This window comes from Cuculus canorus, chromosome 1 (genome assembly GCF_017976375.1).
Source record: "Cuculus canorus isolate bCucCan1 chromosome 1, bCucCan1.pri, whole genome shotgun sequence".
NCBI classification, from domain to species: domain Eukaryota; kingdom Metazoa; phylum Chordata; class Aves; order Cuculiformes; family Cuculidae; genus Cuculus; species Cuculus canorus.
In genome coordinates this window covers 70,122,766-70,136,230 of record NC_071401.1, presented here as the reverse complement: position 1 = coordinate 70,136,230, position 13,465 = coordinate 70,122,766, and the positions used below count along the sequence as shown (strand labels likewise).

The window sequence follows — 13,465 nt, the reverse complement described above, 5'->3', positions numbered from 1 at the left end:
TGAATTGTTATTAGTAGTATTGACAATAAAGCATGTAGTCCTCCAGGAAAGGCAGAATAGATATGCAGGATAAAATGTGTGGCTCATCTCATACATATCACATACTATTGATATTAGAAATATAGTATTTAATTCATTGTAATGAATTCAGTTTCTCAATAACCATCTGCCTAGTGATAAAGGAAGCGATACAGGAGGAGTCATCAAAAAGGTTTAAGTAGGAATCTTCCAAACTGATTGGTTTTTATCCTCATCAAAGATATTGACAGTGAGATTGAGTGCACTCTCAGCAAGTTTGCAGATGACACCAAACTGAGTTGTGCAGTTGCCAGAGTGGAAGGACAGGATGTCATCCAGAGGGACCTGGACAGGCTGGAGAAGTGGGCCTGTGAGAACCTCATGAGGTTCAACAAGGCCAAGTGCAAGGTCCTACAATTCAAGATGAGGAATGATGTGGTTGAGAGCAGCTCTGCAGAGAAGGACTTCTGGGTGCTGGCTGATGAGAAGCTCAGCATGAGCCGGCAATGTGCACTTGCAGCCCAGCAGGCCAACCGTATCCTGGGCTGCATCAAAAGAAGGGTGGCCAGCAGGTCGAGGGAGGTGATTTTGCCCCTCCATTCCTCTCTTGTGAGACCTCATCTGGAATACTGTGTCCAGTTCTGAAATCCTCAACATAAGAAGGATATGGAATGGTTAGAACAGGTCCAGAGGAGGGCTACAAAGATGATCAGAGGGCTAGAACACCTCCAATATGAGGGCAGGCTAAGAGAGTTGGGCTTGTTCAGCCTGGAGAAGGCTCCAGGGGGTCTTATAACAATCTTCCAGTACCTGAAAGGGGCTACAAGAAAGCTAGGGAGGGACTGTTCACAGAGGCTTGTAGTGATAGGACTAGGGCCAATGGGTATAAACTGGAGAGGAGCAGATTTAGACTAGACATAAGGAAGAATTTCTTCACCGTGAGAATGGTGAAGCACTGGCACAGGTTGCCCAGGGAAGTTGTGGCTGCCCCATCCCTGGAGGTCTTCAAGGCCAGGATGGATGGGACCTCGAGCAGCCTGATCTGGTGGGACGTGTGCCTGCCCATGGCAGGGGGTTGGAACTTCAAGGTCCCTTCCAACCCAAATTATTCTATGAATTCTCCCACGTATTATTACATTTTGAGCACACAGAGATGCAAGTAAGAGCCTTTGATATGCTTTTTAAGCTTAATTATTCTTAAGATTCAAGAAGATGTGAAGCTTGGGTAAAGTCCTAGAAAAATCTTTTCTTTCATTTGCATCAATTGGAATGAATTTGACCCGCGGATTTCCATGTGCTTTACCCTAGTCTTGGATTTTCTGTGATTCAGAGGTCACAGTGTTGCTGTTTCCCTACTGAGTTAAATGTTTGCCATGGAGACAGACGTTCCTGGGAGGAGAAAAAAAGTTTGCTACTGTTGTTAATTTCAGTGTAGTTCTTTGAAGCCTGCTGAGCCAATACCTAATTAAACTTCATGCAAGCTCTGAACAAAAGAAAAAGAAATACTGCTACTTCCAGATAACATTTAAGGTGACAATTTCTCCTCAAGTGAAATCTACTTGGGGAAATCAATTCACTGCTGAAGCAGAAACCCTTTCCATAATACTTCATTATGTAAAAGCGTTACTATAGTCCATGTACAGTATAGGAGAGTGTGTGCTGTTTGGAGATCTCAGCTATAGCTAGTCACAGCCATGGGACAAGTGCAGTTTCAGTCTTGTTTCTTTAATTTGAAGATAGAGCTATATTCCTTGTCTACAGTAATATTATTCTGATGGTGATGTCTGATTGCACTGCATGTAGAGCAGAAGGCTCTTATTAAATGTTTGGAGGCAGTAGACTACTGATTAGTTTTGGAATTGAAAATTCCTTAAGTGTTCTTGCCTGACTTCTTAATAACATCAGCTGTATTCATTTGTTCTACTTTTGCATTAAGCCATATGCTTTGTGTGTTGACTTTGTCATACCAGAGCCTAACAGGCATGCTGATGTTCTAAGTTTGATTTTGTATCTTCAAACATGAGTTAAAGTAACTGAAATACTCTTTGAGGGAAAAGTGAAATGAGGTCTGCGAGCTCTGTGGTTACTAATGACAAGTGGTACCCTAGACAATATTTTTTAAAGGGGCAATTAAGTGTATGGAATGCAACATCTATTTGGGATTACAGGGAGCGGGGGGAATGCTTTCTTAATTTCACATTCTCTGCAAGATTTCAGCTTCCTTCTTGTTTCATGGAGGGATCAGCATATGAGCTGTTTGAGGCTACTGGTAAGAAAACAAAAAAATCCTGTTCTTAATGGGTGATGTTTAGGACACTCACCTGAGACAACCGATATCCATGTTCATATCTCTAATCCAGGATGAAAATTTCAGCTTGCTGCCTATTTCATATTGGCAATAATTGACCATACTGAAATAAATAGGAATCACACTTTTTCTTTAGACTCAGCAGTAAAAATCTTGGCCACACCAGTGCTTTTTCTTGGAAAGATTTGACTTCCATGAAATCAACTTTTTTTTTAAAAAAAGTCCTGAACAACTTCTTGGGGTTTAGCTGTTTCTCAAAGTTGTTACTCAATCTTTGAATGACTAGTCTAAAACCTGCATCTCAGTATCCACTGACACTGGTATGGCTTTGAATTCAAACTGGGATCAAAATTATCACAACTGAGCTCTTTCTCCCACCTTTTTTTTCTTATTAGAAGGTGATGATCTTCCTTCCTCCAATATCCTTTCCACATCACATCTTTTCTCTCCTTTTTCCTTCTGAACTCTATCACTTAATTTTATTTGAATTTCAGAGTATTCTATTATGTTTTAAGAATAATTAAGAGTGTTTTATTCTTTTTTTAAGGATAATTTTAGAAGTGTTTATTTTGTGAGCATTTTCAGGTGCAGAAAGCCATATGGGTAACACGTGTGAATACTTATGGGAATAATTCTTCTGCTTCTATTCTGACCTATTCTTTGATAAACTGATCTCTGGGTGGCCTGAAACATTTTCTAAGTTAAAACAATTAACTGGACCATTAATCACCTTCTGATCTGTTTCTCTCAAAGACCAGAACAGTCTTCATTGAGCAATAATTTTTAACAGGGCCAAAATGAGAAAAGTAACTATACATAAATGGGAGCAAGACTTGTACTTAGAATAAAAGGTTGTTAATACAGTGAAGTATGGCAAAAGATATGATTTGCCATAGTATAAAAAAAGATTTTCTAGATTGTTACTTCTTTTGTTCAAAATTTCAGTTAAGGAACAAAATGTAGGAGTCACCGTCACTTCCTGAGTCGTGCCTCAGATCAGAAACTTTTGCTGAAGTCATCTGCTTTGTGGAAAGTCAAGTATACAGCATTTCTTAAGTCTGAGGTATGACTCATGGGAAAGCTGCAGAAAATGGGTTGATTTTTCTGAGCTCTGAATACCTGCCTTCTCTACATTGCCAGACTCTTGAAAGTTTAGAGAAAACACAGGAATAGATTTGTTACTGGAAAAGGCTTAGGAGCAATGAGAAGTACGTAGTTCTTCCAAGAGGATAGATATGCATTATAAACAGAGCACGTTATTTTCCTTTGCTTTTCTCCCTCTCTTAAGAAATTAGGTGTAGTTTATCGACGTTCATTGTTATGTTTATGTATATAGTAAAGAACAATTGCGTTTGGAAAGCAAACTTTGTTTCTGTGGTGATCCTTTTGCCTCAGCAGAGAGATGTGAAACAGAACCATTCCTCTTCATTGTCCCACTTAATATATTTAACATTCATTCCCTCCCACTCCCCCCAAATTAACAATTTGTTACCCTCTCTGGAAAAAAAGACACTAATTTGTCAATGTCAAGCTTGCTAAGGAAAGAAGGCATCCATTTTTCTCAGCATCCTCAAACTATTTCATCCTTTGTTTTCAGATCATCTGATAGCATCTTCTTGTATGTAAACCAAATATCAGCAAGTTTATCTGAAGCAAGTCTCTGGTGTCATTTTGACAACTGCTAGATCTGCGTCGTGTTCCTTCCCTATTTTTCTGGCTTCTGTAGAATCAGAGAATGATACCAGGCTTATCTTTCAAAGTGTGGAGCTATTTATAGGTTGTGGAGATACTGTCTGCATGTTTCTTTTCTAGCCTATGCAACAGGAATTGATTTTTCTTTTCTAACTAGTACATCTTAGGAATTTAGCACAGAATAAACTGAGGAAGAGTAAGATACAGAGTACAACTACAAACTGTTATTTGTTTTCTGAACCGCAGGTAATGGAACATTGATTGGAGCATCCGCAAATGTTGTTTGTGCAGGAATTGCTGAACAGCATGGTTATGGCTTCTCTTTCATGGAGTTTTTCAGGTACAATTTTAAATGTCTCACCTTAAATGTGTCTTTTTTTTTTAAATTTTTTTTTTATTTTCTCTAGGCAAACAATGGATCCTCCAAATAGAAAGTCTGGAGAAAGGGTATAAATTAAATCTGCATTCCAAATTTTGGTTTTGGCAACCGAAATGTGGGTGGAGGGCAAATTACTTTATTTTTGCATACTGAAGATAGAACGCGTAAGGGTTGTGGGAGTACAGTGGAACACCAGGAGAAATAAAAACTCAGAAATTCCTGCTTTAATCACTCTCAATCTTATCTTCAGCTCTGTAGTGATACTAAATTTTTACTCTGTTGTTAAATACAGTTGAAATGTAATTTCTCATCTACATATTTTCATGGACATTCTATCACCAGAAGAAAGTGAGATGTGTCAGTTTAAATTGAGTAGAACTTAATGTGCTTAATGCATACAACAGTTTATTATTTTTCCAAATACCTCTAGTTTTTGAGACCGTGGTTGAAACTTGTAAATGGAAACTGGCAAATAGAGGACTAGACATGCAGTTAAAGTTTAAAGTAGTCTAACTAAAACACAATTCCTTGCTTATTTTCTGCATATTTACAGCAAAGATACTGTTAAGTTCACACCAATATTTTTTCTCTTTTTTCCTTTACATTGTTTATTTTAGTTTCTCAGATCTATCAGCTTTCCTTTATATTGTTCACCTCAAAGCCTTCAAATCTGCATTATTAATATGACTAATCATATGGGAGTGTCTGGAGCAAAGCCAATGATAACCCTAAAAAATAGTGGTGGTGTGATGTGTTCTTGATAAAATTCTAGCTATGATTATAACACATTCTGTCTCTTCACTAATAGTGTTCCAATGACATATTTTAGAAAGGCAGACTCCTATCAAATCAAAGTCTTGGTTGTCGGGACCTTTGAGACTGCAGTACAGTCTTACATAGTATACAGTGATAGCTAAAAGACTTCTTGGAAGTCAATCCCTTACATAAAAAAATGTTGAAATAGCAATAATGGTCTTGTGAATTGCTCTGTTTATGTTTCCCAGATATTCAACTTGTCATTTAGTGATTTAACATGTAGTTAGTACTAACAATGTGTCTCCTCTACAGATTTTGTAATGAAATGTTCTTAAAGAATCCATGACACCAACTGAGTATCTGAGCAGAAACAAGGAGTGTGTAAAGCCTGACTAGTCTTTTCAGCTGTGGCTTTGAGTCTGCCGGCCAGTGTAAACAAGTATCTTATCTAGAATGCAATCAGATCTTGTTCTCTTCTCCCACCCTACCTATCAACACATGTAGATACCAATTCTGTCTGAATAGCGCTCACAAGGAAAAGAGCAAGATTGTCTGTAAGAAAATATCTTTTCCTTGGTATGGATTCACCTTGCTGTTTCTAGCCCTTGTGAGCTTTTCTTGAGACTTCAATGTGTTCCACTGAAATAGAAAGATTCCCATGTCCTTAAGAATATACAGCTATTGTAATAAACTAATTTTATCATCACAAAAATACATTTACCTTTGAAACTATTATAGATGGTGGCAGGGCGAAAAAAAGGGGTTTCTACTGGCGTATCAGCAGCAAAATGAACATTAAGGTACATGTGAGCCTGCCACTGAATGGGGAAATGACCTGCTGACAAACAACATGGGAAAACTGAAGGTTATCAGTGCTGTGGTCAACAGCACAAAGTCCAGCTGAAGGCTTGTCACTAGTGGTGTTCCCCAGGGTGTATGTGATCTCTAGTGATCCTCCCTTCCAGAGAGAAGAGCAAGTTTTTGTTGGTCTTGACCCTGTAGAAAACATTAGTTGTGTTAATAATATGAAGGTAATTGCTCAGTGACTGCATAAACGAAGAAGCAGGAGGCAAGGAAAGATAATGTGCACATTATGATTTTTAGTCTAGTTATCAGAGAAACATTAAATCAGAAATAAGATCTTAACACAAAGGAAAACCTCAGACATTGGACAGTACTATTTCTCTTGGCAAATGGTCACATAAAGACAGTATAGTCTTGCTGCCTGAATGATCTCCAGAGGTCAACACAGTGATTTTATATCAATTAAGACTACAGAATAATCAATAGATCTTTGTTTTTCTCCAGGAATAAGATAAAAGGGACAGCATTGCAGGTGTCTCTTATAATCTAGATGCTTAATTTCATGTTAGTTTTTTTAATTTTTACTATTACATCTCTGAGTTTGTTGAAATATAACATTCCACTTGGTCATTCCACTCTGTGGAATATGAAAACCATCCACAGAAATCTTTTTGTTACCAATGAAAAATTTGGTTCCAGTTTCATAGCATACAAAGTGTTCATTGCTGTAGGGGCTTCAGTTATCTGATTCTACTTGCTAATAAAATTGCCAGCTTGATTTTAATTTTCCTTTTAAGAGAAGCATTTATAACCTTATAAAGATACATAGTATTTCAAACATAAAATAAGTCATGTTCCTTCATCCTATTTTAATTCAATACCAGCTGCCCTGTGGGTCTGCGATGCATGATGTGATAAAAAAAAAATCGCAGATAAATGCTGAACCTATTTGACACAAAAAGATAGTGGGTATTATGGGAAATACTGTAATTTTATTTCAAGAAAATTTTGACTGACTGTGAATATATCACAGTGTGTGATACGTACGTAAGAGGAGAATAGATTGGATGAATCCATGTAATGGGATACGAGTACAGGAGAGATGATTAATACTTGAGGAAATCAATCTGCTCAGAGGAACAGGGTATGAACCTAAGGACCTAATTTAAATTACAGTGGTAAGGCTAGCTGAGCATGATCCTGAAAGCACTGTGTGTATTTTCAGGTTTTGCATTTTTCTGTAATTTCTCTCCCTTTATATGTCATCTGAAGAACTGAATTAATATTCTCTGTCTTTGCTGGAAGTAACAATAATTTGGAAGCATTAAAAATATTGGTTTATGATAATAGCTTAGGAAAGAATTTGCTTTCACCATAAGATTTGTCTTGGGAGATATTCACAGCAAAAATATTTACAGTAGAGTATACCATTTATCCATGCTTGAGCACTCACCCATAAAGACTGTGAAACGGTGCTTCCCACGAGAACTGTCATTCATGCATGTAGGAGGACAAATGTGATGTACTTTGCTACCCCTTGTACATTCTATTAGCATAACTTATCAAAAATATCTGTTATAGAAAAACATTGGGTTCTGTGAAGCCATATAAGTGACTCTGCTGATTATGGGTTAGACAGCTGAAGTCCTGTTAATTCCTGTTAGTTTAGTGACATTTTTTCCGGTTTTCTTGCTGTTAACACCACCCTATTCAAACACTGTTACTGCTTTAAGACTGGTTCTGATCAGAATAAAACCAGCTCTACTATTTTGGGCATGAATTTTGGTGATGGAGACTTCAGTTGAGCAATGTAGCATCCAAACACCTGAGCACAATTCATCTGTGGGCTTCCTGATCAATCCTGCAGCTCCAGAAGACAGAGTTTTGGGATGTTCAAAGTACGTAATGAAGATTCAATGAACTGTTGAGTAAGTTTAATGATTATGATACCAAAATTAGCTCAATCTCATTTTCCAGAGAGGTTATTCTCATTTTACAGAGGTTATTCTCCCTCTGTACTCAGCACTGGTGAGACCGCACCTTGAATACTGTGTTCAGTTCTGGACCCCTCACCACAAGAAGGATGTTGAGGCTCTGGAGCGTGTCCAGAGAAGAGCAACAAAGCTGGTGAGGGGGCTGGAGAACAAGTCTTATGAGGAGCGGCTGAGAGAGCTGGGGTTGTTTAGCCTGGAGAAGAGGAGGCTGAGGGGAGACCTTATTACTCTCTACAACTACCTGAAAGGAGGTTGTGGAGAGGAGGGAGCTGGCCTCTTCTCCCAAGTGACAGGGGACAGGACTAGAGGGAATGGCCTGAAGCTCCGTCAGGGGAGGTTCAGGTTGGGTATCAGAAAAAAATTCTTCACAGTAAGAGTCATTGGGCACTGGAACAGGCTGCCCAGGGAGGTGGTCGAGTCGCCTTCCCTGGAGGTGTTTAAGGAACGGGTGGATGAAGTGCTTAGGGACATGGTTTAGGGAGTGTTAGGAATGGTTGGACTCGATGATCCAATGGGTCCTTTCCAACCTTGTGATTCTGTGATTCTGTGTGATTCTGTGATTCCACTATTTTTATGATCAATAAGGAAGAGTAATTGGTCATAGACTAAATATTAATATTTGACATGATAACAGATTTATTCTGTTCAAATAAGTGCAAATGCAACACTTGAGCAAAGCCCTCTCAACAAACATGTTAATGTACAATTCCAGTTTGGGCAAGATTTTTCAGCAAATTTTGTTCCATATAACTTCTGTCTTTCTTTCTACTAGACCCTGTTTTCTTCTTTATCTTGATTTCTTTCCATACGTAAGGTTAATATTGAAGTTGTGAGGATGTTTTTGTTTATTTAATAGCTCATTTTAATAATAAATTTTAAATGAAATTACATATAAAAATCTCTATCTTGAGGCTTAGGGAATAGAGTTTAACAAATGCAACTTAGATTTTAATATCGTTTTCACTATTATGCAAAGATAGGCAAAGTTATAGACAATCTTAACTTTCAACTGATCACTCACTGTAGTAGAAATGTAGTTCAGTATGTATTAATCTTTCAATATTAGGTTCTAGGCTGGGTTTGTTAAGAAGGATACCAGTATTTTTTGAACTATCCAAGAACAATCATAACAATATTTTTAGGCTGTCAATGTTGAGCCACTGTTCTTAAAAAAACAAACATTACACTAACATCTGTGGCAGTTGAATAATGTGAATTCCACATATTTTAAGTAGTTGTATAACTTGTGTCAGACCCCATAAAAGTAAGTATTCTTGCAACTGTGTGGTACAAAACATTTTAAGTATAATACCTCCAGTTCCTGAACTATGGAAGAATTTTCTGAGTGTCTCTTTTGATTCTATTTAAGGTCAAGAGACACTGTTAATGCAAATGATTTTTTTAATCTTCTTTATTTTTAGGAAAAAGAGGAGAAAATAGTATCTTGAGCCTTTAAATATGAAAATATTTCCTTTTCCAACTTGAAATAGGATTTATCTGTATTGTGAAGTTTTTCATGGAGCTCAACTTGTTCCTGTATCTTTTAATTAAAGCCAGTATCTTTGAATTGTTTGGCCTATAGAGGTAAAAGTACTCTTCCCTAAAATTTGCATTGATGCAAACTCCTCAAATTTCTGGTGTATTTGCAGGTGCATTCTTTTTCTTCTTGTGCAATATTATATATAAGCATAATATGCATAAAATTACCCATCTGCTTCTTGCAGATATTTTTCATTTAGTAACATTACATATATCTGAAGTTAATGTGGAAAATAAATATCCATATAAAAACAGAGCATAGAAAGAAAGACTGTTTTGGATCACACTAAAACCAACAGAGAATTTCATTTTTAGTTTTAGCTTGAATGCAGAATACTGGTCCCAGTTAATTCTGAAAAACATAGTAATTGCCTCCAATTAGGATGGAATAATTATGTTTGTTATTAGAGAATTTATGATCATACTAGTGCTCCTACTAGATGTACAGGTTACAGAAGTGATCATGTTTGTTTATTGTTCTGTTAGAAATTGCATGCAGTGGATGCTGTAAGTCACAAGCAGTACAAAACAGTTTCATACTTCCACACCAATCAATGACCAGTGAAGAGACTGGTAAATGTAATGTATATCTAGATTTTTGTGACACTGTCCATAGCCTTGATTACGTTTTCTAAATACAGTCTACTAACTGAATCAATATCTAATAACTTCCCAACAGGACTTGGAATGAAAATAATTTTAACAGTAATGATTTCTAGATAGTTTTGGCAGTGTCATAAGACAGATATCCAGTACTTAACAAGGGCCTACAGGAAAGACAGGGAGGGACTCTTTATCAAGGGGAGTAGTGATAGGATAACCAGTAATGGTTTTAACCTGAAAGAGGGGAGATTTAGGTTAGATATTAGGAAGAAACTTTTTCCTGTAAGGGTGGTGAGGCACTAGAACAGGTTGTACAGAGTAGTCATGAATGCCCCATCCCTGGAGGCGTTCAAGGCCAGGTTGGATGAGGCTTTGAGCAACCTGAACAAGTGAGAGGTGTCCTTGCCCATAGCAGGGGCATTGGAACTGGATGATTTTAAGGTCCCTTCCAGCCCAAACCATTCTATGATACTATGATTCTATAATTTGTACAGTTCTACTCCTATATAAACTATTTTATGCAAAGATTTTGAAGATATTTTGTCATTTCTATGGAAAAAAAGACATAAAAGTTCTCCCCCAGTGCAACTGTACTAGTTATATCATTGGGGTGATGCAACCTGTTTGTACAGGAGTAATCTTGCAAGACATATTAATCTGTAATATTCTGCAGTGTTGATCTACTTAAAAAAATTGCCTAAGAACACCTGGAGAGCATTGCATTCCAAGATTTGTATTTAAAATACATGGAATGGATATTTCTCTGTGCCCATATTTATAACTATATTGAATACAGAGGGAGTCTGGCAAACCTACACAGATAAAGTCTGGCAAGATGAACCTCTTTCTTTCCTACTCCAACCAACAATTTCTAATTTTACTTCAAGTTCAGTAGAGATGGCAAGAGAAAGCTAGGAAGTAGGAAGGGGAATTATAGATTAAAGATACTGGGAAGTGTGCTGAGGCATTCTGGAAAGATGAAGGGAAAGCTTTCATGAAAAAACATGAAAATACTAGTCCTTTTTTCCCTGGAGTGTAAAAAGCAAGGACAGAAGAGCAATGTCTTCTTACTTCTCAGAACAGATATCTTGCTAAAGTATTTAGAAGAAAAACATTTAATAGGAGAAGAATATATTCACCTGCTTAGCTAACATCTGACCAATATCATAAATTTTCAAACATGTATAGGCTTTCTTTAACTTCCATACAGTTAATGGGGTTTCTTCTCCACTACTCCGTGGTACTCCTTTTAACAAAACCCATCACCAGGATCTATGCAAACAGAAAAAGATGTATTAGCATCGTGAACTTTGGTTTGGGTCTGCTGACTTTTTGCATATGATAAAGATGTACAAATTTTCTGAATTAACTCCTTTTTCAAGCTGCAGAGTTATGATGGTTGTTGCAAAAGTGAATATTGCAGTAAGAAATACTTATCATAGTCTTTTTTTGTTTAGATTACTCAAGTATTTTTTCTATTTTTTTAATGATCAGGAAAGGGAGCTGAAAAGAATTTAGTTAGGTGGGTGAGAGATAGGTTTAAGGAAACGCTTTGTGAAACTTTCACTATACTTTTTTTTTTCGAATGAGAAGAATCATATTTTTTTGAAGAGTCTTGAAGTATGTCCAAAGTGCAGAATTTAAATAGCAGATTATGATTTGTGCCAAAAAGTGGGTTTGAAAGTCAGAATGTCTGCTCCAAAAAACAGTGTAGTACCTCTTCCGGGTCTTTTTAAAGAGTAGCCATGTAAAAACTTAAAAAATTACTAGAAAAATTTGTGGGGAACAGTTTTTCACTCTTAGGCTATAGAGCTTAAATAAAGACTCTGTCTTTGCTGACATGTCCGGCTGCGGGAATTCATGTTTCACCACTATGGGCTAAAATCATCTGAGAATATTCACCATTCTAAGCAAGCTTTTAAAAGGCGGGTAACTTACCTCCTTTTTAATTTCACGAAATTTGATTTCCACCAGACCCTCCAAAACTACTTTGAGTGGTACTATATATGAATGTATAGAACTTCATGGTTCTATACATGAGAGGTGTATCTAGTTCTAGGGGCATCTGGAGTGAAAATAAGAAGGTTCTTTAGTTAATTAAACTTTTACAGCATCAAGGCAGGAATTAATTTGCAGACTTTTTGCTTTTGCATTGAGGTAAATATGCTTTTGTTAAATGCTTAAAAGGCACAAAATGAAGGTCATACATTTCATTATGCTGTTAGACTTGTCAAATTTTAAAAACCTGGAGCCTATTAAATCGGAAATATTCTGTAGTTAAAAGAGGTCAGTGTATTATTTTCCTAGATAATTCATCAATGTCAGTAGCACTAATGAGAATGCAGGCCATGTGTCAAGAGCTAGTGTTCTTGCCTCTGCCACTGGTGTGGCCCTAGCACTCGTGTTTCATTGCAGATCATTAAATGAAAGGTTTGCTAGTGCCTTATGAGTCGTGAGTTGGTCCATGTGAGAAGGAAGAGTGGAGAAAGTGTTGACAGTCACTTTTGAGTGACTCCACTCACTGATGATCATGCCCACCTCATCTTGCCAGCTTGTTCTCCTAGCTAAGATTAGAGGAATATTTGTGGCTAGAAGAGAAGTAGGACTAAATTAATATTTGCTGCTTACCCTCCCACCCTCGGCATGTATTTGAGCTAACAACTGGCTTGTATTTTTTCTCATTACCATCTCAGTTCATGTGATGTGTGGAAAATGAAAGGGTGTGATTTTGTTAGGTGTGGTGCCCAGCTGACCTGGGTGCTGTGTAGTGGTACAAGAGCAGTACGTTATATAAGGGGGGAAAAAAACTAATAATGCAAAATCTAAATTTTGCCTAATTTAATTTAGAAAATATTTATAAAAAGGAGAAGTTTGCCACAGATGTAGGAAGCTTTTGGTGTATTTTAAACTACAGTGGTAAAATGTGATAAGAAATGGAACAGAAAGTTCTAAAGAAAAGCAACTCCATGCAGCTACAAGTCTAATTTTCTGAAATGTGCAGATTACTTCTGAAGTTGCGTCAGCTACTGTGATCTCTCTCCCTGTGACCATCAGGGTTCAATCAGTCCTGAGTGGCTTTATTTTTCACTGGAAAATTCTATTCTCAGGCAAGAGATAACCTTGTTATTTCCTTAATCAGAATACAAGTTGTTTCCCTTCCATGGTATTTGTTATTTTAGGAGTCATCCACCTCCTATTCTTGAAGTAACAGTAAGTAATTCAGTGAAAAACAAACCCCTTTCCTCTCCCTCTGACTTCCTGGAACAAACCCATCTTTGTTGGGGACTTATAGTTGATACTTGTCTGTACATTAAAACCTGTGTCCACAGGCAACTAATCAATTTGACCACGGCTCATTACTTGCTCTTGAGT

The 13,465-nt window shown here is 37.2% G+C and overlaps 1 protein-coding gene across 4 annotated transcripts in view; it reads left to right on the top strand.

The window, feature by feature from the left end:
• The window catches only part of OCA2 (OCA2 melanosomal transmembrane protein), a 188,547-nt gene that overhangs the window by 150,311 nt on the left and 24,771 nt on the right, over window positions 1-13,465 (top strand). For all 4 annotated transcript variants that reach the window (XM_009568932.2, XM_054079259.1, XM_054079270.1 and 1 more), the window contains one exon: window positions 4,265-4,358. In XM_009568932.2, coding sequence (XP_009567227.2) covers window positions 4,265-4,358 — 94 coding nt within the window. The remainder of the gene's footprint in view (window positions 1-4,264; window positions 4,359-13,465) is intronic.